The sequence below is a fragment of the Onychomys torridus genome, chromosome 1 (genome assembly GCF_903995425.1).
Source record: "Onychomys torridus chromosome 1, mOncTor1.1, whole genome shotgun sequence".
Classification (NCBI taxonomy): domain Eukaryota; kingdom Metazoa; phylum Chordata; class Mammalia; order Rodentia; family Cricetidae; genus Onychomys; species Onychomys torridus.
Genome location: NC_050443.1, coordinates 159,653,480 through 159,680,436, shown reverse-complemented (window position 1 = coordinate 159,680,436; position 26,957 = coordinate 159,653,480). Strand labels below are relative to the sequence as shown.

Sequence of the window (26,957 nt, the reverse complement as noted above, 5' to 3'; positions counted from 1 at the left end):
TGAAGGGAAGTCAAGGCAGGAACCTGGAGGCAAGAGCTGATGCAGAGACCATAGTTGAAACCTGCTTACTGACTTATTCCCATGGCTTTCTCAGCCTGTTCTATACAAACCAGCACCACCTGCCCAGGGATGGCACTGCCTACAGTGGTCTGGGCCTTCTCAAGTCAACCATTAGACAAGAAAATGCCCCGCTGACTTGTCTACACACCAATCTGATGGAGGCATTTTCTCAGTTGAGGTTCCTCTCCCCAGATTATTCTAGCTTGTGTCAAGTTGACGAAAAGCATAACCAGCACAACTCATGTGTATAAATATATAAATAGTTGTCTTTCCTCACGTGTTAGCTGTGAGTATACTGTAAGCCGTGGTGGGTCTTAGGAGGAGACTGGAGTGGATCACTGACTCCTTTAATAAAGCCAGTTCAGGAACTCTGCTTGCAGCTGATAGTCCTCACTTTGACTTGAGCACTTAAACTCCTGAGAGTAGAGGTCTTTCCTGCTCCCTCCGCCCTCCCTTCCATTAGACTCCTCTGCTCTTTCAAGTCATGTCTGTTTGTTTTCTCACATCCTGTCCTCCTAGAATGGCCTGTCAGTCTAGGCTTATTTGTATTTATTTTGCTTATATATTTTAACCTTTCAGAATCTTTGTGTCGTTTTTCACTAAGGACTTTGAATCTCAATGTGATGAAATGCTACTACTTTCATGATATGGCCAGCTGGGTTGTTTATAGAATGAACTGATCTTGTCGATTCTCTTAGCTCTTGCCCTTTTGTTGATGTTCTAGCCATGTTGAACATTTTGAGGGTTTTTTCCTTTTGTTTTGTTTTTAGATTTATGTGTATGAGTACTTGCCTACATTCATTATGTGTGCACCATGTGAATGACTGGTACCTATGGAAGCCTGAAGAGGGTGTCAGATCCCATGGAACGGGAGTTAAAGGTTGTGAGCCACTGTGTAGGTGCTGGAAATCAAGCACAGGTCCTCTGCAGGAGCAGCCAGTGTTTTTAAACTCTGAGCAATCTCTGTGGTCCCAGAGTGTTTTCTTTGTTTCACTTACTGAGTTCCTTTACTTAGAATCAGTCCTCTGCTCCTGTTGTTATCAGTCACAAGTCTTTCTCCTGCTCCCCACCTCACTCATGAGCCTTGTCCTGTCTTCACTCCTTTCTCAATCCCTCACCTAGTTGTATCAGAGGAATCACTTCTCTCATTTGCTGGGTATAGTGCACATCAGGGGTCAGGGCTGTCTTCCTGCCAAGGTTTCCTACCAGTCAGCCATCTCCTGGAGAGTAGTGATGTTTCCTTACAGTGCTGATCTTTACTGCTTGCTTACTTACTTTAAAAAAAAAAAAAAGCTTTTTTTGAGATTGTAATATAATTACATCATTCCCCCTTCTCCTCTTCCCTCCAAACCTTCCTATGTCACCTTCCTGTGTGACAAGGGATCTGTAAATAGTTGTTGAGCCATGCAGGCATGTGATTGAATAAATGAATTACAAAGCAGGAATGTTGTAAAAAGAGCTAGAAGACCCTGTTCTCAGTTAAGGATGATTTGAATAGTGAATGGATTTAAAGAGTTTTTCCTCTTTTCTTCTTAATGAAAAATATTACTACTCTTCCTTTCTCTCACTGACCTCTGAAGAAAGTGTCAGTCTCCTTTAGACCTTGGCTCCTTGTTCTGTTTTCCTTTAATTCCGTATATTTCTCAGTTTATCGCTTATTTTTCTGTTTAACAGAATGTTTTCTAAAATGTGAAATACACTTACTTGAGTAAGTGTTTCATCTTAAAAAATGGAAGAATGAAGGAATTGACTTTTTTATGAGTGTAGATTATGGCTGTTCTCATTTTCTACATTTTTAACTTTAAATTTCTAATTTAGTCATTTTGCTCAGCCATAAATGCCTCCAGAAGAATTTGTTCTTTAAAAAACAAACCATAAAAATATTATGAGAATTTAATAACTGAGAGTTAAGAGAAAGTTGGAAATTACTAGAAAGATGATAACAAGTTTTAAGTGAAGTCCAAGTGAGAGCTAATGGAAAAGAGGAAGCTTCAAGGCTGTCCCATGTTCCTCCTCAGGTATTTCATCTTCACATCTTTCTGGGCATATAAGATCTACTATGTCTACGGCTTCATGATGCTGGTGCTCGTCATCCTGTGCATAGTGACCGTCTGCGTGACCATCGTGTGCACGTACTTCCTGCTAAATGCAGAGGATTACAGGTGGTAAGTACTTCCCGGTGCAACCTCTTGGAAGCCTAATACCTTTTTTTGTTTTTGTCTTTTGAGACAGAATCTCTTATGTAGCTCTGGAACTTGCTATGTAGACCAGACTGTCCTCAAACTTATAGATATCCACCTGCCTCTGCCTCCCAAGTACTGGGATTAAAGTTCTGTGCCACCACACCCAGGCAGGATCCTAGTGTCTTAAGTTTGCCTTGAAGCCTGTTAAGCTGAGGAAAGAATTTCCACAGAAATTGTGCTGTTTAACATAATAGAGGAGCAGGGGATGGCAGTGCACACTTGTAACCCTATCCCTGGAGAGACACTTGGCTACAGAGTGATACTCTGACCCAGAAAATAAAATGGATGAATAAGAAAGCTAGTAGAGGGATTTTTTTTCCCCTCTAGTTGTAAATGTAATGAAAATTTTATAGGAAAATGGTATCAGTACAAGTTTTTTTTGTCGTATTTGAAATATTTCTGCAAAGTGCTTGATGCTGGGTTTGTGAGGAAGCATCTTTGTTTTAAACATAATTCTGAAGGGGAGAATTGGTTTATTTAAAGTCACTCAGAGAATATGTTTCCAGTTCCCTAGGCTCTTTGTTAATATTTAAGCATCAGGTACAATGATTTGTTTTTAAGCATGTAGAATTTTAAAGGATTTTTTTTTTTTTTTTTGTAAAATTTTTTGCCTTAAAATCTTGAGTGCCAATTCATTTCAAAGACATAATCCTTTTTCATTTTGTTTTTTTTCCAGGCAATGGACAAGTTTTCTTTCTGCTGCATCAACTGCAATCTATGTTTACATGTATTCCTTTTACTACTATTTTTTCAAAACAAAGTAAGTGGAGGTTTTCTCTCATGTGTTACTTAGTAAACTACCTTTAAATGATAAAGTGTAAAGCATCAGATTGAAACTAAACTGTATGTGTTGAATATTATGTTATTGTATTGCAGGATGTATGGCTTATTTCAAACATCATTTTACTTTGGATATATGGCGGTATTTAGCACAGCTTTGGGGATAATGTGTGGTAAGTTTTTAAATTATTGGAACATCATGAGAAAAATTTTGAGCATCTCAGACTCAGGAAAACACTGTAATTATAACTTAAGAAATTCTGGGCTGGCAGGGTGGTTCCATGGGTAAAAATCTTTTCTGCTCAAGCCTGACAAGCCAGGAGGCTGGAGAGATGGCTCAGCAGTTAAGAGCACTGTTCTGAGTTCAGTTCCCAGCAACCACATGGTGGCTCACAGCCATCTAAAATGAGATCTGGTGCCCTCTTCTGACCTATAAGCATACATGCAGACAGAACTGTATACATAATAAATAAATAAATATTTAAAAAACAAAACAAAACAAGCCTGAGTTGGATCCCTGGAACCCGGAAAAGTGGATCCAGAAAACTGACTCCACAGAGTTGTTCTCTGACCTCCATTCATGCCTCACCCAATAACAATTAAATAGAAATTAAGGAATCTGTTCTGTTGCTCTATCAGGAACACCAAGGTGAATGCAAAAGTTTGTCTTCAGTCTTTTTGACTCTCCCTTAAAATCTGATCTATTGTTTAATTTCTGTCTTTGTAGCTGTTCTAATGATACTTCAGAACACAGAATTACTGTGATTAGTTTCTCATTCATTTTGGGAATTGCCTTGTTTTGATATTGTGTCTTTCTGTGCTGTTCAGTCTAATCTTAAACTTCTAGACTCAAGTGATCTTCCTGCCTCAGCCTCCTGAGTAGCTGGGGTTGCAAGTGTGTGTGGTACCACATGTAGTTGAGAATTGGCATTTTAAAGTATGTGGTCAGTGGAAAGGATTATAATGTCAGCAGGTGTGAGGTGTTGCCTGAATGATTTCTATTTAGATGTTTCTTGGAATGTTTTTGAAGATACTGGTGTCTAGCGGCAGCACAGGTTGCTGACAGTGAGTGCAGCATACCAATTTAGTTTTTCACATGGTTTGGCTGATTGTATCCCTGAGATGTTTTCCCGTTTTTTCCTCTCCACTCCTCCATACTGCCTGTAAAATAGTGGTTCAAGCTACAGTAACCTTCAACAGGTAGTTGTAGATTTTTATTGGTAGGCATGTGATGTGTATGAAGTTAGAAGCCATTGATAGTTAGTGCCTACTTTAAGTAATTCATTGGTTGTTATAATATTGTAACACTCCTGTTTATTAACATAGATTAGTTTATAAACAGGGTCTTCTTTTCCTCATCTGTTTTGTTACCTTGAGATAGACCAGTTTGGTGAATACTAATCAGTTCATGGTTGGAGGTGTAGCTTAGAGTGCTTGTCTAATTTGTAAAAAAAACTTTGGGTTCAATCCCTAGTACTGTTAGAAAAGTGATTAGTTAGGGGTGTGTGTGTGTACTATCAATTAACTCATGGAAGATATAATTTAAAATTTTTTAAGGAATCCAGTGAAGAATGGTCATTGACTAGTTATTCTAAAAGGCTCTGAGTTTAAAAAAAAAGAAAGAAAAGGTCCCAGATATTTGTCTATGAAGACTATTCGGTTTGTTTATTCATTCATCCATTCATTCAACTTACTCAACAAATAATCATTGAGTAACTTTCATGTGCTGGGTGCTCTTAGACATAGAAGGTAAATATTTCATTAACAACATGCCCTGCTTTCTGAAATTTTTATCTCCATTTGAGATTTTTTGTTTGAATCTAACAGTTTAAAGCTCCTGACCCACTTACCTATCTCTTTTGCCATTCCCAGAAGTATATAATCCATTCTGCCAACGCTACTGCTTTTATAACTTATCTAGAAAAAGGAGACACCAGAAAGTATCTTTCTCTAGAGTTATAACACCATGGGGTCATGCTTCTCTCAATCCCCAAAGCCTCCCTTTCTACTTCTTACGGCTCTGTAAGTTTTTGGATATTACAACATCTGGATATTTTCATGAATGATCATTCACACTTCTAATGCCAGCACCCAGGAGGCTGAAGCAGAAGGTTTCAGAATTCAAGGACATCCTGGGCTACATAGCAAGATTGTGTCTCAAAAAGAAAGTAATGTTTTAATGGGTTGGATTTGTCATTACCAAGTCACTCTTTCTTTTGTGAGCTGTGTTTTAGTTCCACAATTACTGACCATACAAGTAATAATTGTGATTTGATTCTAAATAACAAGTTAGGTTTGACTATAACAGATGCTTTGCAAAACAAATAATAGCATTTAAGAAATTCAGAGAGAATACTAACATAAAGACATTACCCTGAAAAAGGAATAGAACTCTCTAGAACAGAGAACATTTAATATTTGTAAATGGCAGACTCTGATCCCACTCAGTTTGTTTCAAAATACCTTATTTTATTTTTGCAGGAGCAATCGGTTACATGGGAACAAGTGCCTTTGTTCGAAAAATCTATACTAATGTGAAAATTGACTAGACACCTGAGACAACCTGGAACTTTGGATCAGTTTCTCCTTCATGAGGGCGGAACTTGCACAGGAAAGAAGAATAAGCGCAAGAAGAGATTTGGGCTGAACACTGGGTACTTCGTGGGTCTCTTTCATGGAGGGCTTAAAGTAACATCTGTTTCCGTTGATCCTAGGTTCTTACTGACTGCTTTCTCCAACGGTTCACAGCAAATGCAGTAGGCATTACTTCAGTGCATGGCTAATCGTCCCCAAACTGGCTCATTAAAGATGGAGTAGGCCAGCTCTCTTCAGTGAAGAGGAGAAATAATCCATTTAAAGCGTTTGTTTCAATAGAAGAGCCAGAGGGAGACGTGGATGCTAAAATTCCATGAGTAGAAATCTTCCTGGCACTTGGTGTTTCTCTGTTATTGAAAAATGATGTTCCAGAAAGATTATTTTTCTCTTATTTTTACTGCCATTGTTGATCTATTGTGGGACATTTTTATATACTGAACCTGGGTTCTTTCTGACCTGCTGTTGTTCGTCCCGTCACTCAATTGCATCTTTTTTTTTTTTTTAAACAAAATTAAAAACTATTAAATTCTGCATGGAATATATCTGCTGTCATCTTAATCTTAGTTGGATCAACCTCATTTATTTATCTTAAAATTAACTAGTTATATCTCAGTTCCATCCAAAGAAAATACAGTATGAAAATAGAGGTGTATTCTCTATAATACAATTTACTGTACAGTTAGAAAGCAAAGTGTTAAATGGAGAAGATACTTGTTTTTATTAAACATTTGGAGATTTAGATAAATTCCATTTTAACTGAATGTCTAAAGTGATTATCTTTCCCTCCCTCCCCCTAAGTTAGTCTTACATCTTTTTCTTTGGGTTTCAATGAAGGCTTTACATAAGAAATTATTAAAAAAAAAAATAAGGGGGCATACATAAGTGTATATACCATTAATAATGTCGTGTAGGTGTAGGCTTGTGGACGCATTTGGATGTACAGATGACTGGAGACTTCTTTGGGATGATGATTGCTGTAGAAATGTGTGGGTTTGGGTGGCTTCTTACATCTTGCCTACCATTGCATGAAACATTGGGGTTTCTTCAAAATGTGTGTGTCATACTTCTTTTGGGAGGGGGTTGTTTTCTTCTTTTATGAAACTCCTACTGGAGCTAAATTTGTAATTTAGAAACATTTAATTTTGTTAATCCTGTCTGGGACATTTAAGTAACATCTAAAGCATTATTGCTTTAGAATGTTCAAATAAAATTTCCTGACCAAATTGTTTTGTGACAGTAGATGTGTGTATAATTTGGAGGTACCTGCTCAAAAGGCAATATTATAGAATGCCATTACTAGTTTTTGATACACTATAAAGTATGCTTTTCAAATACAGAGGACCCACACTTTAAGTCCCCAAACACAGAGCCAGGTATGGTAGTTTATGGCTATAATCCCAGCTCCAGGGAAGCTAAGACAGAAGATTGTAATGAATTTAAGGACTGGGATACAGAGTAAGTCATAGGCCACTCTGTGAGTTATGTGCTACGTTGTAAGACCATTCCAAAAAAAGAAGAAGAAGCAGCAAGTCCAGAAGCCTGTCTGTGGATAGTTACAGATAAACTATGATTGATAAACCCTTTATATGAGATTGTGACATACAAATCTAAACATTGATTAGATTGCTGTGCCACATGTAATAGAAGGGAATATGATAACAATGTTAGCTCATTCAGTGGCTGAACAAATGAAGGCTAGGGAAATCTCAAATTATTTTAATTTGCACAAAAATGTCTGGATCTGCTCATATTGTGAACTTTTCCTAGAACTATTGAGTTTCTGATTCAGTATTTTGCTCTGCAGATACCCAAATCTATACTGTATATTGGTGGTTTTAGAAAGACTCAAATCATCTGTATTAAACTTTAACAAAACTCATGCATCTGTAGTTATATGAGAAATTTTTTAAATCAATGGACTCCGTGTTTTGAACTGAGGCATGTGACATCTTTAGGGAGTTTGGATTCTTAACCCTAAGTGATGAACTGTGGTCAGTCATCCTCAAGCCAGAATCTCAGGTTCAGTGTCACCTACTAATTGTTAACATTTCATCTTTTTCACCTGCCCTACGATCTTAAACTAAAAGGCTGTATTTGTTTATATCATGTAACTTTTAAACATATAAAGTATTTTTAATATAAGAACACTTAGTCTGCCTGGCTTACACAAAGCCTTGGTTTGATCCCCCACACTGTGTAAACTGGGTGTGATAGGACATATTTGCAGTCACAGCATTCAGCAGGTAGAGGCAGAAGTACAGTTATCCTCAGCTTCAGAGTGAGTTCAGCACTACCCTGTGCTAAATGACGCTCTATCACTCTATCTTTAAAATGTTTGTAAAACACTTTTTGTCTGATGGACTATATATAACTAGATAGTAAATTTTTGTCTTAAAATATTTTTTTCTCATAATCTTGCAGGTAATATGTAGTGTTTTCAGAGAACATGGCTGTTTCGGGTGCACCTATTTTTTCTGCTAGGTTGAGCTCTGGAGTTCTTTGAAGTCTACAATGAAAAGTAATTTTCAAATATTTTAAATACATTAAAATGAATATAAATTACTTTGAAAGATCATTTACATGTATTGATTGGTTTATAACTTCAATCAAGAGGTCCAATATAAATGTATATATTGAAAAAGATATAGATCACAGGTGGCTTAGTTCTCCCTAGTTCTTAGTTATTAGAATCATTCAAACAATATCTAAGTTAATTGGAAGGGAAGCTTTTGTACTCCATTAATGTTGTATATTTAATTTACTAACACCTGCTTAGTTTGTCTGCTGACACTTTGAATACTATCAAAAACTAAGAATATACTTTGTATCTTTAAGCATGTTTCCTGAAAATTAACTACATTAGAAATTGACATCCTATACTGGTCTCCAAGTACAACAGTGGAACTGACCTGGCTAGAGGGACCTCAAGTGTGCTAGTTTATTTTCTAGGCTCCCAGACTGTGTTGGTTTGCAGAGAAACCCCATGCCCTTAGAATCATTGTCTTGTACTATCTGAACCTCATGGCTGGGATGCTTTGGTGTTTCCCGCTGGTGGTGGGTCACCCTTTTTCTAAAGGTGGTTGCCGCAAATTCCAGTTCTTCCAAAACCACTTGATTTAAGGGTTTATCCACAAATTGTGCTCATTTTGATAAAGCATTTGTTTCCTAAATGTCTACTAATCACTTTATGCCAAATGTCTTGCAGATGTTATTTTTAAACTTCCTGAATTTTTACAAATGTAAAAAGGAAAAAGTGTATTAGTGTAATTTGTTCAGGAGTAGCTACATACTGAAGGGCTTCTATACATGAGTTCTAGGGGCAAAAGCCTTATGTAGAAACACCGTAGTTCCATCTGGGATTTAATTTAGATTTCAGCATTTCTTAGTGCTTCATTCTATTGGTTTATTGGAAAATGCAATAGGAGTATTATTGATTTACAGAAGCACCGATGTTCATGTTTTCTATCATATAAAATTCTGTAGTTAAGCTATATTTTAGCAGTCAAGGCATTAAAAGAGATCAGAGGAGTGGAAATGTAGGAGGATTGTTTGAAAGTGTACTTAGTACTAGCCTCGTTTTATAGAAAAGGAAGAACAGAAGGGTGGCACACACTTGAAGCCATTCTGTATGGTTTACAGTCCAGGTGAGGGGAAGTGCTAGTCCTTTCCAGCGAGCATGCCTGAAGGTTTCCTGAATTAGCATTCCTACTGGAGCCACATGTGTGAAGTGTGCAAAGGTAAAAAATTACTTCACAGTTGCTGTAAAAGAAGCTGAAAATGAAGTCCTGGTGGACTAGGCAAGGCACAGTTTGTGCTTGCCCTCACCTCGTCAGTTTAGGCTATTTGGAGGTTATAAATGCTGTAAGAGCTAACTGTAAGGAGGAAAGGGGTTGTCTGAAGGACAGCAGAGTTTTCTATAAAAGCATCATTGGGCTTCTCATCTTGTTCACCTTGAGCCTGCAGATCCCCACGAGCATGACAGTCAAAAGGTGGGAAGACACGGTGATTGCACATATCACTTCCATTTTGTGTATGCTCTGGGTTTGTGTAGGCTGTATTCCAACTGGCTTTTTAGTAATAGAAATCCAGTATATAATGTATCAGATACAATTGAGGTTCTAATCTAGTCTGTTAATTTATCTGAAGTTGGATTTTTAAAAAAGTAATAAAAAATTAAATGTATTTCCCTTGGATGCTTGCTTTCTTTCCTTTTTGAAACATGAACCAAAGTGTGAGGGCAAAGATAACTTGTCATCATCAGTCTGCCTGCCGAGAGAGAGCTGATTGAATTCATCCCACTGTTAGATAACTCAGGGCTCTATGTCTGGGGTCACATAGTGCATGAGTTTATGTTGAAGACCCATACACTTTGTGTGACAACCCAGGCATTCTAGAACAATGCAGACAACTATAGACCATGGCCATGTTGTGACACTCGATGGAAGTAGCCAGCAGGCTAGAGATTGCTGACTCCTGAACTGAAGGATTTAACATTTCAGGTCTAATTGCCATACCTGCCCCATTTGTATTTTGAAAAAAACAAACATTGTACTGGAAAGTGGAAGGAATGGTATAATGAATAGGCTTTCTTTTAAAAGCTGTTCTGTCTTTACTGTTCTGTGTAGATAAGCTTTGAACCACGTCCGCACCCATCAGCACTTCTCCCCTGAGCCTGTCTTTCCTGTGATTGGCAATGCACTGGCTCTGTCTAGAGTTTGTTGCTTTTTCTAGGAAATTTTACACGGGTTTCCTCAGTAGGTAAGACACTAAGGCAGCTGAAGGAGCTCTCTGAGTCTAGAAGTAACAGTTGGTGCCTGGTCATCTTCATTGTCATCATTATAAAATGCAAATGTCACCTCTCTAGCCTGAAGAGCAGCAATGTATACAAATGGAGAGAACTGATGGTGATAAAATTGGTTAATTTCTCCAGTCCTGTTTGTGCTTTTTGGTTTTCATCACCACTTTTAACTAGTTTTTAAGATCCTTATCCACCTCTTTGGTTCTTTAAACTAATTAGTTTCCTTGCTCAACACCTATGCATGGGGAATTCCTGTTAGCCATTTGGTTAGTGCAGATTTGCCTCACTACTGATATTTTCTTGTCTGAATACTTTGGTTGGAAAACTAGGTATAGATTCTATACCATAGAGGGAAGCCTGTTGGTAATACAAATTCTGTACCATGGAAGGAAGCCTGTTGGTGCATAGAGATTCTGTACCTTAGAGGGAAGCCTGTTGGTAATATAAATTCTGTACCATGGTAGGATGCCTGTTGGTGCATATAGATTCTGTACCATAGAGGGAAGCCTGTTGGTAATATAAATTCTGTACCATAGTAGGAAGCCTGTTGGTACATCCCCAGCTTATTGGTTTCAATAACTACTCAGTATAATTATAACAAACAGGCCTATACCCAGTTAAGTGGGGGTCTATAAATTACTTGAAATATTTGTTTTAAATGATTTTCACTTTCAAAATTTGCTAAATATGAATAGGATTTTCAAGTTAAAAAAAAAAAGGACTTGCAGGGGCATTTTAACTGGCTATGTTGTTGAACTTACAGCATCCCCATCTAAGTCATTATTCCTGCAGGACTAACTGTGACGTTCAGACAGGAGAGTACAGAGATACAGTGATTCAGGTTGGGGTTAGTTTAGTCAGGTCAACTGAAGTTAGCTTCCATAGGGAAGATGTGAAAGCTTTAGCACCTTAGATGTGAGTGTAACAGATACTGGCAGGTGTATGCCCATCCAGGTGTTCAGGAAGAGACATGGAAGTGGAAGAGGCAAGACCCTGTTAGTGTGATTGTAGATGTTGAAGGCAACAAGAGAACTCGGGGTGGTGGTGGTGGTGGTGGTGGTGGTGGTGGTGGTGAGAGTCCAGGCTATATGAAGGTTAGGAAAGGCCTGAAGGTGATAGAGGGCCTAGGATGCCACCATTGGAAGAGTCATTTGCCTGCAAAGGACTCGGGGGTGTAAAGGAAGGGATGAGCCAGGAGAGTACCTATGTCGTTCTGAGGTTCACTGCCTGTGCTGAAGGTAAGGATGGGAATGGGGGATTGACTTGGGTGGGGAAGTAGAGGAGCTAGAAGTAGATCTGAAGGGGTCTGAGCAGCTGCAGAATAATGTGATGCATTTGGACAAAGCAATGCAGATGACAAGTTGAGCAGGACGTAAGGAGAAGACTTATTCAAGGTTTTCCGCTGGACCAAAGGTGCTAGAGAAGTGATGATAAGCACCGGAAGTAGAACTAAGGTGAGCAGCTTTAGGCCAGAACGCCTGTTCTAAATCAACCTCCACGTTTTCCATGAGATTTAGATTTTTATTTATTTTGTGTGTACAAGTGGTGTGCCTTTTTGTATGCCTGTGTACCACTTGTGTGTGCCTGGTACCCAAGGAGGCCAAAAGAGACTAGAGTTACAGATGGTAGTGAGCCACCACATAGGGGCCGGGCATTAAACCAAAGTCCTCTGTTAACTGATGAACTCTCCAACCCTGGATTTAGATTTTAAAATATACTTTTAAGTTTAATTGAGTAGAACATAATGGTATCCATCACTTAGAAGCTGAGACAAGAGGATTACCACAAGCTTGAGGCCACCTTGGGCTAAATAGCAATAGCCTGTCTCAAAAGAAAAGAAAATTAGCCAGGCGGTGGTGGCGCACACCTTTAATCCCAGCACTTGGGAGGCAGAGGCAGGTGGATCTCTGTGAGTTCGAGGCCAGCCTGGGCTACCAAGTGAGTTCCAGGAAAGGCACAAAGCTACACAGGGAAACCCTGCCTTGAAAAAACCAAAAAGAAAAGAAAAGAGAAAATTGGCTGTGAAGGTGCGTGTCTTTAATCCCAACACTTGGGAGGCAGAAGCAGGAGGATCCCTGTGTTTGAGGCCAGCCAAGTCTGTATAGTGAGTTTCTGGTGCATAGAGGAAAAACCTGTCTCAAAAAAAAAAAAAGGAAAAAAAGTAAATCCAAATTAGCTTGCTATGAAACTAATGTGTGTTATCAAGAACCACCTAGGTGATGAGAAAAATACTGAACATTCCTCTTCAGTCATTCCCATCTGACCAGTCTCACAATCCAAACGTTTGCTGCTTAACCTATTAGTTGGTAGCCAATGAAACATCCAAACAAGCTTGACACAAAACTGCAGCTTGCTTATCTAGGATCACGGGTCTTCAAAATATTTGGCTAAAGGGTATTGATGAAAAGATTGGCAGCTAACCCACCAGGTGGTGATTAGAGGCAATAAAAGCTCCAGCTTCTGTGCATGCCAAAGACCAGCCTCTAGTGTCTGTTTTCCAGAATTCTCTCTTAATGAGGAAGCCAACTGGCTGTTTTCGTAGGGCCATCTGGAAGCCTGGAAGTGTCACAGAAGTTTGTTAGCCCTTTAGATGTCGACTTTGTGGACTTGCTGCTGACAGGTGGTGACCTTCACGGGGTGCGTATAGCAAACCATGGCGTTGGGTCTGACTCCTTCCAGCAGTCAGGCAGAAATGTCATCAGCCTCCTCCACCTATGGTCTGTTTTAGTGACCACTTGGCCTTCCTTGCCATTTGGTGCCAGCTATTCCCCTCAAGTCCCCTCCAACCTGCCAATTCCAACAGATCTTGCTCAACCTGCCTGTAAATTCTGTGAGCTCATTTGATGACAGCTCCAGGCAGGGTTATCCCTCCATTTCTTTCTGAGAACCAAGACAAAATAAAATACTCCATGTAGCATCCTTCTGGTGGCTAACTGCTACCTTTCCTACTTAATGGATGAGACAGATGATCGTAATGGGAGAAATTTAGAGTCTGGTGTAAAGCCCAGGTTTGGACCTGTTAACTGCTTTGCCACTTAGCAGCTATGAAAAACTGTGTGGTAACAAACCCCAAAGAGAAGCTCAGTCCATCTTTTTTCTTTCAGTTAAATTAAAAAAAAAAAATCGGGATGTGATGCACTTACAAATCTGTACAGCACATTGATGTGCTATGCTGCTTGATTAGGGCAATTTACTTGTATAAAAGGGTCTTTGAAAAATCCTTGCAGTAATATTGTATGTCAACGTGGATCAATTCTGACAATTTTTACATTGAAGGTACATCACAGAAGTGAGTTTCAAATAGCGTCTGATTATCCCCCTAAATAGTTTGGGCGCTTGAAATAACCAGATTTAAAGAATCCCTCATTTTTATTTTATCAGACTAATGACAAGGCTTGCTCGGTATGTCTGTAACTTTAAAGAACCCAGGGCTGTTCATTTGTGAGTCTTTGACTACCAAAAGCATCCCGTACTGGGACTTTTCCTGAAGGATAAGGTCATCCAGAGACAAGTCTGCACTCTTAGACTATCTTCCTTACATGTCACCAGCCACAACGTTGGGTTTGGTGGGTGCTGCGCATGCACCTGTGCTGGCGGGACCGGGGCTGTTGAGAGAGTAAGAGAACCCTACTGCGTTCTGCAGAGAAGCAAACGTCCAAAAGCACAGGGTTGGCAGAAGGTGGGCTGGACAGTTCACACCAGGCTGCTGGTCCCTCTGTGTCCTGCCATGCATATATCCGGGAGTTGTAAAATGAGTTAATAGAATAAGGTAAGGCAAGAACCCCAGCCTCAGTCTTGAGGAGCAGTGCTGTATTGTGCCAGTGCAAGGGGGCATTCGGCCATGTGGTCACGCCCCCGGGGCCCCTGGCACTTGTCTGTCCATCAGCATCTTTGCTTTGCTTGGGTTCCTCCGAAGTTACCGAGGTGCAGGGAAGAGGAGGGGCCTCTCCTAGGGCGCCTAAGTGATTGGCTATCTGGGGCCCTTGGAGAGGGCGTGTGGTCCAGCCCTGGTGGAGAGGGGCGGAGCGGCCACTGTTCCTACTACCGCCGCCTCCAACACAGTCGCAGCCACCGCAGCCTCAGCCACTGGGCAAGTCGTGCTGAGCAGCGGCTTTCCGGGTTGGGAACGCCTTACTAGGCTTGCTCGGTACTCTACCGGTGCCTGGCAGCAAAGCAGCGGCCACCACATCTGACCCTGTGCATGGTGTTTCGCACGATCTAAGCTTTCTGTGCACGCTAAGTCCCTCAGATCCCCGCAGACCCTTGCCACTATGTCCCCTGCGGCTGCACTTGGCACCCTGGTGTTATTGCTGCTGCCACTGTTCCTGCCGCTCCCCTGCGGTACTGGGGTTCTTGGGGACAACTCGGATGTTGCCTTGGACTACTGGGCTTTGGACAGTGAGGAGGGCACGGAGCAACAGCTGCACGACCCCTGCAAAGCGGGTAGGTACCACCACTGTCCCCTGTCTCCTGGCAAGTCGCTCAGAAGTTTGCCTTTGAAATGCAAATGAGCGGTGGGCAAGGCGGACCACTCTGCTCCTCGGAGATGCCCAGGGTTTCTGGGGGAGGGAGGACAATGCCCACGGAGAAACTGCTTTAATACTCCTCTAAGTCCCGGACATCATGGTCTTGGTTAGCAGTGCGCATCGGGTAGCTGCTGTAGGGAGTAGTCCCAAAGCAAAAGGCTATGTGGGGCATGGTGGGCTCTGGTCGCCTATCAGGCACCCGGCACCCGCTACCTCCGGACACTGCAGGAGTCGATGGAGAGTAGCTGGTTTCATTGGCGTTCACAGCAGTTGGAAGTTTCCCGCGAAGTTTCCCAAGGTCTGTAGTTACTCTTGGGAAGAGATTAGAAGACAGACAGAAAAGCTTCACAGGAGGCAGAGGGAAGAGTTAGTGCCTAGGGAGAACGCCCTCGACTTGAATTGCTCCAGCCTTTCCCGCAGTCCCCTCAGCACCCGACTGAGATGGAAGTCAGCAGGTGCTCTTAATTCCACCAGGAAGCTGCGCCCCAGAACAACACAGACACACCGGCCTTGTGAGCGCAAACTGGCCCCAACTCTACAGTTCCAGCTACCAACCCTCTTGTGTTTTCAGGGGTGTGTGGCAAGGTGTAGAGGGGAGTCATGAAGCACCCTAGCAAAGGTTTCTTAAGTATCCTGGAAAGACCCAAGAACATCCAAAGTCAGAAGCTGAATGGGAGCGGGGAGAGAGGTGCGCGGGGGTGGGAGATGGGGGTGCAGTTCCCAGACCCAGGGAGGTGCTGGACTTAGATCATCTTGAAGCTGCTCCTGGATGGTGGCCAGGAGCCCAGGAGTAGAGTTTCCCTTTGGCTATTGCCTCACCTGTTTCACTTGTCAGTGGACAAAGATGAGGGGTAGGAGGCAAGAGGGTGGCCTTGAGGGTACTCAGGGGATCAGAGCGCTTGCTCTTGGCACAGTGGCCCACCAGGTCTAGGCCAGTTCACCATTCCCTCACATTGTAAAGACCTCTGATAACCTCAGTTTCCTCATCTCTAAACTGGAAAATAGGAGGGCTTGTGGGAATTTCTTGCCAAGGGAACGAATGGGGGTGTTGTCCTTGCTGTTACTGTGGTCGATCTAGTATACAGGCTGGAGTCATTTCACACGCCTATTGTCTGGGGAAGATGAGGAGGTTCCTAGGAGAGTCTCAAAAGTTCAGGAGACCAGAGGCTCCTATGCAGGTTAAAGGTCAAACTGAGTGTGGGGGACCCAGTCTTACACAGGGAAGACCCCTGAAGGATATCCACCTATTGCCTTACATATGAGCCTCAGTTAGGAAGTAGTCAGAAAGGGTGATTTCCAGATAGGCACACCACCATGGTCTGACTGTGACATACAGCTCTTTGTGGAGCCTTGTTCATGGCCAGGGTGTCTCCTGTTTACTGTTAGAATGGTGTCCTGGTCCTAAAAAGAGAGCGCTTAGTTTTGGAAATAAGGTGGAAGTGAAAAAGACCAACAGTCCTGCTTTGCCAGACCCTGGACCTGAGGATAGCTGCTTCTGAGGTAGCCGGGCAACTGGGGAAGGGGAGAGGCTAGCTTGAAATAGGCTGGGTGCTTCCTGTACACAGGAAGCTGGCCTAGACCCTGTAGATGCAGAGAGAAAGATACAGATCTGACCCAAAGCTCCCATCTGGTCTGAGTCTCCAAGGACAACCCTGAGGCAAGTTTGCCATTGGCTGTCAGTGATTTTAGAGAAAACTCTGGGTAACAAAGACGTGAATGCTCTGACTATTCACAGACAGATGGGATGGGGCAGCAGGGCTGGAAGGTAGAGAAGTCTCAGTGTGGTTCAGCAGCTTTAATGCATGCTTCCAGGCCCCACCCCCACCCCCCCCCCCACCGCAGCCTCTCCCTGGACTAACCTGATGCTAAGAGCAGCCAGAAGAGAGGATAGCAAGACAGACTTGCAGCAAGAAAGCAGCAGAGTCGGCCCATCCTCCTGGGGGTTCTCTCATCTAGGGAGCACCCTTTAGGAAGGCCAAAAAGGGGATGGCACTTGGCTGAAGTCTCAGTGGACCGGTAGTTTCCCCACTAGGGGGACTGCCCTTCCTGGTAGTATGTTTAAAGCTTCCCTTAGAAATAGCCTCTATCCTAGTGAACCATAACCAGGAAGCTCTGGTCAGGAGCCCCGCTCCTGGCTCTGCCTTGACCTTCACATATAAACCTTCCCCACCTGATTCTATTTCCCACTTATCAGTGGACAAGATCTGTCCCCTCTGGGCCTCGGCTTCTTCCCTGTAGAATGGACATATTGAATTTGTTAGGACTGTAAACTGACAGATCTGGGGAGCACCTCCATTTTTAAACATTTTCAAATGACGGTTTTCTCCACTTCTTTTGTTCGGGTGGGGTGTGCTGGGATGCCATGTCATACATGTGCCAATCAGAGGACAACTTTCAGCAGTCGGTTCTCCTTCTACTGTGTGGTCCTGGGCTTGAACTCAGGAGCTTGGGCTTGGCAGGAGGTGCCTTTACCCACTATGCCATCTTGCTAGACAAGAAACTCCTCATCTACTTAACCTGTCTTACCCCGAACCCACAGGACACCATGTTGGTACTTGTCCTTGAGACCCCTGCCTCCTCCCCGCTCAGTGTTCTCTGTCTCTGTGACTTTTGTTGCAGCCTAGCCATCAAAGCCATGTAAACTAGCAAGTGCATAACCATTCTCGTGTCAGAGTTAGCGTTTCATCCCGTTCTGCTTATGTTTCCACCACTCCACCCTTAACAGCTTCCACCTACTCTGCCGTGGATAAGCTGCATGACCTGGAGCAAGTCCTTGCTCTCCCTTTGTGTCTTTGTGTCCTCATTCATGGATAGGAATAATTTCTGACAGATTAAAGTACATAGAACGATAGATATGTCAATCATTAGGTACTTCATAAACAGATTTTCTAGAAATGTGTTGAAAGAACATCTTCATCACTGAAGCTTTTGATGCCGTTTTAAACTGTCAATTCTAAATTTACTAACAGTTGATGCTGCAAAGAGGGTGGTTACTAAGTCAGATGATGGGGGAATGGGAACCCTCCTGGCATGCACCTGGGGAGTAGCCATGGGCTTCTGGGGCACGGTGTCTGTTGGTTCATTGCTCTATTACTGGCTTTTCCTTAGATACTGCTCACATAGCCAGACACTATATGAGAAGTCACAGACATTCTCTGCATCTCTCTGATGGCAGAACTCCCCTTGTCTGCCTGCCCTCATCCACACTTTCTCAGCTGAGTCAAGCCCGGGGCCTGGCTTCTGCCTCCATCCCTGCCCTTGCCATCTATGTGGCTGTTAACCATGGTGTCACTTTCCTGCGTCACTCTAGCTGCAACAGAGGTGGAAGCAAAATCTTTTGCCTTGTAATGTAACCTGGAACCAGTTTTTGCTGGCTTCTTCATGAAGCAGAGCCATAAACAAGGGCCTGTGTGTAGACATTTGGAGAGCCACGTAAGGAACAGCAGGGAGGGCACAGGACACGTAATTTGGGGAAGGAGGAATTCAATGAGGGGAGTGGGATTCAGATGGCTGCTCTAGGTGGTGAACTAGGGACCCTCCAGGGCCTCTTAGAAGCTTCCAGGCACCTCCTAGAACCATCCATCCAGAGAAATGGAAGACTGAAGTACGCCTAAAGGCCTTTCGTTGTTTACTTCTGCTCCCTACCCTATTATTAGGGAAGAACTCATCCCCAACTTGGCGTAGAACAACCTGACTGCTGCGTCATTAGGTTCCTGCTTCTGTGGATTAAGAACAGATAGGGTGGTGTGTATCTGTCAGCTAGAAGACTTGCAGAATAGACAACAAAGGGCTGGAACCCACCTGATGGCTGCCCCTACCTCAGGTCTGCCCATGGCCTGCTTGTCCATGGGATTGGTGGGTAGCGATTCTCAGGTTGCCTTCCCATGTGGCCGGGTGGTAGACTTCCTCACAGCATAGCAACTGGATTGATTCTAGGTGGATCTAAGAGAACCAGATGGAGGTTTCGTGCCTTTGGTGACCACCCCACATCCTTACATCCACCATGATGACAAGTTTCCACCCCATTCTAGGGGCTGGAGCATAACTCCCTTCTACCAGTGGTGGTGCATGCCTTTAATCCCAGCACTTGGGAGGCAGAAGCAGGCAAATCTTTGAGAGTTCCAGGCCAGCCTAGACTACAAAGTGAGTTCCAGGACAGCCAGGGCTGTTACACAGAGAAACTCTGTCTCAAAAACAGCAAAAGCAAAACAAAATAAAAGAGCACATGGAGTGGGAGGGATTGCTGTAGCCAGTTTTAGAAAAATACCTGCCATACTCTTGAGGCATTGCCTGGGTTCTCTAGATTCAGGGGTGGTCCTGAAGTAGAAAAGTGGGGAGAGAGGCAGTGGATGCGTGCAGCTTCCCAGAGTCAGGTCACCCAAACTGTCCGCGTGAAACTTGGGTGATGCAGAGGTTCTTGGACAGCCTTTGGACTTACAAAACCCAAGGGCACTAGCTGCCAGCCTGCTTACTCTTCAGCTAGTGCCTTGGCAAACGCCAGGCATCTGACAGCTGTGAATCCTGAATTCAAATACGATGTGTAGCGTTGTTGGCCCCTGGTGGCTTAAGGCTCAGGAGCCAGTCTGAGAGTTATGGTGTGACAAATGGTTCACGACTCAGTTTGGGGTGTCCCCAGCCCCTGCCCATAATTTCAAAGCTCACCTCTGTCTGGAATTTGGGGTTTCACTCTACCTTGTCATTTGCCTCAAGACACCTTACCCATGAGGTCTTTTTAAAGGTTCACCAAGAGACCTTCTGGGCAGCTGCTGTCCCCAGCTCTTCCAGGTCCTGATATAAGGCCAGAATATTCAATTCCATGAGATCTGGGGTCCAGTCTCTGCCTGGTACCCAGAGCAGCATCCAGTTCACTCTGGTGTTCATCAGTATTTGCTGAATGAAGGAGGTAGGAAGGATGCCAGCCTGAGGTGGATTGGGTTCATGGCTGAAGGAACCATGCATTTATCCTCAGTCTGAGCCGTGCCGCATCCCTTACCAGAGAGTGTCAGAGAGGGCAGGGGGACAGCAAGTTCAAGAACTTCATGGCAGGGGCAAGTGCCCTGGTTTTCTAAGCAGAGCTAAAACTATGTGGTCTCTTCTTGTCCTTTATGAGGCTCCTAAGGCGTATCCTCTAGTGAGAGCAGCTGGTGTTTTTACATCTTTATTTTCATCCTCTCCTGTCATAAGGTCCTTGTTGATGGGCAGATGGCTGATTTAATGGAATTAAATTTCTCTAAGGCCTTGTGTGTTAAATGCCTTTCCAGTCTCCAGGCAAGAGCATCATCTGGTCCACCTGTCTGCCTTTTCGTGAGACTATGTGAATGTGAAGAAGTTACTTAACCTCCCTTGTTCTATTTCCTCACTTGCAAAGAACTACTGATCCAGTTTTCAGGGTTGCCACGGGACTAAATGATACATGTTTTATCAGTTTCTGAGCCCATTTTCTGGCACTAGGAGGTACCCAGTGATTGACATTTATGTCATCAGAGGACAGAACGGGTGCTTGTAAGCACTTCCTGGATGCATTTGTAGAAATGTGGTAGAATGATCGAAATGTTTGCAATAAGTGATTTCATATTGCATGATCAGAGTTGGGGCTTCGTTAAATAGTAACTCAAAAGTAAAGGGGTTTGGGGCTAGAGAGATGGCTCAGCAGTTAGGAGCATGGCTGCTCTTCCAGAGGACTTGTGTTTGATTGCTAGGACCCAAATGATGGCTCATAACCATCTGTAACTCCAGTTCAGGGGATCTGCTGCCCCTTCTGGTCTCTGTGGGTGCCAGGCATGCAAGAGGTTCATAAGCATACATACAGGCAAAATGCCCATACACATAAACTAAAGATAATTTAAGTTAAAAAGTATGAAGACTGTTCTGAAAAAGTGCGTGAAGGCTGACTTTCGTGCCACATTCATTATATTTCAATGAAAAATGTAAGTGTACAGAGGCCAAGAGGAGGAAGTGTGTCTAGGAGGGAGACTCATTACCCTGGCTCCTGTGTAAGGGTCAGCTGATCAGCCCAGTGCTCAATTCAGTGCAGATGCAGTCCACTGGGTAGGCAGTGTCTGCGGAAGGGGCAATGAAGATGGGGAGCCTGTCAGGACCCTCGAAGATAGGGGGCTGCTCTAGGAACCCAGCCACAGCAAGAATTACCACTCCAACCCCTCACCGTCTCACCCCCCACCCAGGAGACATGCAATGTGGTGGCTGCTACTTTGCGAGTGGGGAAACTGAGTGTCAGGCTCGGACTTTCTGTTTATCATTGATGCTCACTCTTCTGGCTTTCAGAAAACACCACCTCTGTGGACTCAGCCTATATTTAATACACAGAAGTGTGCACCCAAACGTCAAAATTTGCCTCCCAGGTCTTACAGGAGTGGAGCTCACCTTTTCCTGTCCCCCCTGAAGGGCTTTGCATGCCCCTTCATGGGGGCATCCTTTCTTCTTCAGTTCAGCACAGGAGTCGGGAGTAATAATGTGAATAACCCTAGATTTGCAGCACCCTGGCATGGGTGGTCTCTGATGTTGAATGTCTAAGAGCTTGTTGGACTTCAAGACTGTAGACTGCCACCCAGGCTGGGCATGGTTGGTTTAGAAGGGATGCCTCTGGATGGGAGCCAAATGCCCATACCATTCCATAGTGCTTCTGTGGTGAGCTGTGGTCATCGGGCCGACCCCTCTGGAGCCACCCTCTCATGCCGTGTTCCATACCCACATTTTAGCCCAGTCTTTCTATTTCAGACTTTCCATGCTCTGTCACTGTGAGACTTCGAGAGAGTCCTTGGCCTTTAAAGACATCGTTTCCTCAAATACAGAGGTCCCTGTATGCAGGCCATTGCTATGTGAAAGGCACTTGAGAGTGTGTCCAGCAAATAGAAGCACTTAGTAAATGTGAACATCTGTAGAATTATGTGGCTCCTTAGCTACCTGTCACATCTCCAAGTGTGCCTAGTTAATCTTTTCACGTGACCACTTTATTTCCATTACAGGGAGACAGCTGGGATGAAGCAGGCTTACCTGTACAGGAAGATGTCTGAGTTCAGAGCTAAGACCCCAAGGAGACCTGCCTTAGCTTGATGGACAGATAAAGTACTATATTGATATTGACTACATAGGGTTTCTTGGCAAATTGCATGATTTCATATAGGCATAGCTCTTAGGAGAATACTTAGAACATGGGAGATATTAGTGACCACTATGGTTTGTATTACTATCATTCACTGGAAGCTGGGAAGTTTTCTGAGTGGCAGAGAACCCGATGACTGGACAGTTTTAAGAGTGCTATGTCTTCTTGTCATGCTGGTGCAGGTAGCCCCTCTATGTTTAAGGATCTTTACCTCAAAACCACCGTCAGCCATGGATCTCATTAGCTCACTGAAGGTGTTGAGCTGAGAGCTTGCCAGCAAGCCATCTAAGAAACTAGCCCCCAAGTCTGGGGATGAACAGTGGGATCTGGCTCCTTCTGACCTCCCCAAAGCTGTGTTCCTATGACCTCCCACTTCCAAAGAGCCCAGGTAGCAGTGAGGTTGTCATCTGCAGCACATCTGAAAGTGGCATGCCTCTTCCAGCAGAGACCTTGTAAAGCTGTCACTTGACGTTTCCCTGGAGCTTGCTTCTCACCCTACCATGGTTTCCAAGTGGAAGACAGATGCTACTAACTCCCCACTACACTTCTGCTTCTGCGCTCAGGCCACACCCCATGTTTTATAGAGCACCATGTACCAGCCTCCCACATAGACTGGGAGATCTTGTGGAAGCCCGTGGAGCATGACTTGGGTTTTTAGGCTATTGTCAGCACTGGAGGCCATGGTCTGGGTTCTGTCCAGGCAAGAACCTGGGCTGGAACATTTAACTTGTTAGTGTAGGAACAAGGACGTCAAATCCCTACCATAACCTCCCTCTGTCCACAGGCAATAAGCACCTCTGTTGTGCTCAGTCTCAAGGTTGTCAGGATGCCATAGGCTAGCCCCTCTTCCCTGACTTTTTTTTTCTATCTTTGCCTGGATCTTGATAAGGATGAAAGAGTTCTGGCCCTGAGACACTCTTGGTTCCGAGGCACTGGCAACAGTCTGTGAATAAATGCAAGATCTTGAAACATATTTCCTCTCTTTTCCCCATCCTTCTTCCAGAAGGCCCAGGGGCAGAGCATTGGTGTAAGGTCAGGTGAGAGAGGATCCAGCCATGTTTGCCCTGAAGAAGTAAAGGATGGAGATGAGCCAGCTCCCCAGGGAGACTCTTCTTGGAGGAGCCAACATAAAGAAATGGCCTGTTGAGGGCACCATTCTTGACATCAGGCAGCCTGTGGCGTGCAGTTCATGGTGGGCTTACTACATGTGTGATTTGACCAAAGTTCTTAACCTCTCAGAGCCTCAGTTTACTCCTTTGGGAAAATAAGAATGGCGTTCAAGTCCACCATGACAGTTTGTTTGGAGATTAAATGTGGCAGTTACTGTGCTGAATTTAATGTGCTGTCCTTGGTAGCTCTTTCTCTGCTCTTACAAGTTTCTGTTATTCTTTCCCCTTTACGACTTTCCCTATGAGTGACAGTCTGAGCTTCTTGTGTGTGTTTCTCTCTCCCTCTCAAGGCCGCAGAGTTCTCCTGGGATCCACAGCAAGTGACAAGTGTTAATTTCCTGAAGCGAAGAGAGGGTGGCAGATACCAATATGCATAAGAGGTTTTTCCCGGTACCCACTCAGCCTGCTCATAATCTACTTCTGTCTGGATGCAAACCTAGCAACAGGAGCCCAGCTCTCCTGCTGATTGGTTGGAGGCCTATCTGTGATCACGCCGTCCTCTATCCATTCTTGCCAATTGCCCATCAATATTCTCTGGCTCGCCTGCACAAGCACTCAAGGGTTGGTGTTGAGCCTGGGTCTGCCTACTTCACCAGCTGGGCCACCTAGCTCCTCTCCTCCCACTATGCCCCCATTTCCTCCCACCTGGGTTCCCGGTGGGAGTTCATGTGAGTCCTTGAAGCCTGTGCCCGTAGGAGATGTCAAGCTACCAGCTCTTTAACGCTCCTTCAGGCCCTGGCCAGTTGTCCTCCCTGTCAAGCCAGCTCCAAATTCTTTGCCTTTCCCCATCGGCTCGGGAAAGCGGCTACAGGTGCAGAGTCCACCCAGGTACTGTAGCTGGGAACTGGTTGCAAGCCCGACCCTTGACTTTCCTCATTTTGTCGTGCAGCCCAAGCCAAGTCCTGCCGGCTTGGTGTCCAACTTTGAGCCTGTCTACCTCATTTCATCCTAACTGTTGCCATCTTGTTCTAAGCCCCTGCCAACCCTTGTGAGTTCCTACACTCCCCAAATCTGTGCATGCTGCAGGCAGGGTGGTCTTTTGGCCTTTCTTTTTTGTTCTTTTTCTTTTCTTTTTTATGGGGGGGGGGTTCAAGACAAGGTTTCTCTGTGTAATAGCCCTGAATATCCTGAAACTTACTCTACAGACTAGGCTGGCCTCGAACTCACAGAGATCCAACTGTTTCCGCCTCCCGAGTGCTGGGATTAAAGGCGTATGCCACCACACTTGGCTGGCATAGTGGTCTTTTAAAGCTCACATCTGAGCATGTTTGCAGAATCAGACCCAGTTTAGGGCTGTTCAGAACTTCCCAGGCACTTGGCATGAGAATGGTTGGTAGTTCTGAGACCTTGTTGATTACTGCCACCCTTTCCTGTAGCTCCTCCCCCTCACCTGCAACTCTCCCATTGAAGGGTCTTCTTAGGAGCCTCCCAGGGCCCTCCATGTAGTCAGCTCTGGTTCCTTCTTTCAGACTCAGCCTGCAGTTTCTCCATACCATCTGCCCAGCCACATATCAGATTGTTTCCTTTTTCTTAGATTGCCCATTGGCTCTACTTTCCCACACTGGCACTTTTTCTACATAGAACTGGTGGGGGGGGGGGTTACTGATGTTGGTGACTGGCTCAGAAGCTCTCCACACACGGGACAGTGAGCTGCTGGGGGAGAAGCCAGGCTCTCTCAGTTTCCTGCTACCAGCAGAGTGTCAGTGCCTGGTGAGTGTCAGCAGGTATTTGTCCAATGAAAACCTGAGTAAATGGGATCCATAGGGATCCAAAAGGTGGGATGCACCATGGGGCAAGTAAGGAAGGATTACTGAAGAAGGGTGTGGTAAGCTCTGAGCTTGGGCCAGAGGGCTAGGTGGAATTTGGAGAAGCTGGGGTGTAGGCAGAACATTGGCTAGAATAGTGTGAGTCAATGGGAGGCCTTGGGATGCTTGGGACATGATGGAGCTGGAACTTCACTCTGGCTTATCTTGAAGAACAATAGTAACAAGATAGAAACAAACCTGGAAAAAAAGTGCATGTCAAGCTGAGGCACTTGAAATATATCTTAGGGAAATGATTTCTTTTGATTGGAAAATATTTCAGTGAAGATATTCAATGCTTAGGACCTTCAAAAACAGGGAACACCTGACCAGGACATCTAGCCCTGAGAGAAGAGGATCATTATTATCCTGGGAATGGGAAGGAAGAGGAGTTGGGACAAGATCACACTGTGCAGGGGCGGGGGGGTCCTAAGCTGAAAGGCCATAACAGAAACATGAACGAGGCTATCGAGACAAGTCCAGTAAGCTCCAGGGCACCTTTGAGATAGGAGGGAGAGATTTTAAATTGTTTTTCTGATTTGTACACCCATGGTAGAACATTTAGAAATTAGATATAGGAAGGACTGAAAATGTCCAGTCATCCTACTGTCTAGAGGGAGGTGACTGCTGTAAACATGGTATGTGTGCTTCCAGACACTCTGTGTGTGCTTGTAACAAGAGTTCCCTTTTCCTGAATGTACTGTGCAGCTGCTATCTATCCATTTTCTTAGAGCCATGAACCTCTTTCTATGGCAGTGAGGATGCTTATGTAACAGCAGACTTATATAGCATCAATTGAAGTTGTTTTCTTCATGGTTGCATAGATACATCATCATTTGCTTAACAGGTCCCTTTGCAAGACATACAGATCCCCCCACACGCCAGCAATCATTTCCCTTTTCTTTTGTAAGTGATGATGCTGGAGACATCCCTGTGCCTGAATATTTATTTACTGCAGGCTGGGAGTGAGCCCAGGTGGGGCCTTGAGCATGTTACAGAAACACTCTACTCACAGCTCATTTTGTTATTTTGAGACAAGGTCTCATTGAATTGCCTAGGCTGGTCTCTAATTCTCTGTGTAGCCCAAACTGGTCTTGAACTTGGGATCCTTCTGCTTCAGCTTCTAAAATAGCCAGCTAGCTATATTTTTATTTCTTTATTTCTTGATACTAAATTCCTATAAATATAGATGCTCTTGGGGTTGGGGCTGCTGACGTAGCTCGGTGGTAGAGTGCATGCCTAGCACACCTGAGGTTCTGGGTACGATCTCCAGCAGGGCCGAAGCAAAATGAATCAAATACTCCAGCACATTTTTTTTTTTTTTTTTACTCTTCCTTGGTTTGCTTGAGGATTGGTGGCATGTATTCTAGATGCTGGCTTGAGAAAAGCATTGTGTTGTTGTTTTTTCAACTTTCGGTTACAGTTGAATTTGCATCCCTCTCCAAATGATTTTGAACACTTAGGCCTTTAACACTAAGTGGACTCTCTTCAAGAGTGAAAATGTCAACTGTTTTTTTTTTTTTTTTTTTTGTCATCTTTGCCACAGGTAATTGTTTGGAGGTTTTTTTTTAATTATTATTATTTGTCTATTTAGAAAGCCAAAAAGGTATTTTGTACTATACCACTGTTTCTGTCCCTCACAACCCATGGCTGTTTCTATCAAGATTAAGTGGCTAGTTACTGGAGAGATGGCTCAGTGGTTAAGATTAAGTGGCTAGTTACTGACTCATGTTAATTCATTATGTTTATCATAGTGCAGGTGAAAGACTGAGACCACAGCAGGCATTTGAAGGACAATTAGTGAATCTAGTATACATAGTTGCTACCCTGCAAAGAGAACCAGAAGGGTAGAGGGAGCCCAGAA

The 26,957-nt window shown here is 43.9% G+C and overlaps 2 protein-coding genes across 2 annotated transcripts in view; both read left to right on the top strand.

Annotated features, from left to right (window-relative positions):
* Tm9sf3 (transmembrane 9 superfamily member 3) overlaps positions 1-9,860 on the top strand; it is a 59,231-nt gene extending 49,371 nt beyond the window's left edge. The window contains exons 12-15 of the mRNA XM_036169237.1: positions 2,079-2,225; positions 2,980-3,063; positions 3,180-3,256; positions 5,565-9,860. Coding sequence (XP_036025130.1) covers positions 2,079-2,225; positions 2,980-3,063; positions 3,180-3,256; positions 5,565-5,632 — 376 coding nt within the window. The 3' untranslated portion in view covers positions 5,633-9,860. The remainder of the gene's footprint in view (positions 1-2,078; positions 2,226-2,979; positions 3,064-3,179; positions 3,257-5,564) is intronic.
* Positions 9,861-14,703: 4,843 nt separating this feature from the next.
* Tll2 (tolloid like 2) overlaps positions 14,704-26,957 on the top strand; it is a 115,669-nt gene continuing 103,415 nt past the window's right edge. The window contains exon 1 of the mRNA XM_036169165.1: positions 14,704-14,919. Within this exon, the coding sequence (XP_036025058.1) occupies positions 14,748-14,919 (172 nt within the window). The 5' untranslated portion in view covers positions 14,704-14,747. The remainder of the gene's footprint in view (positions 14,920-26,957) is intronic.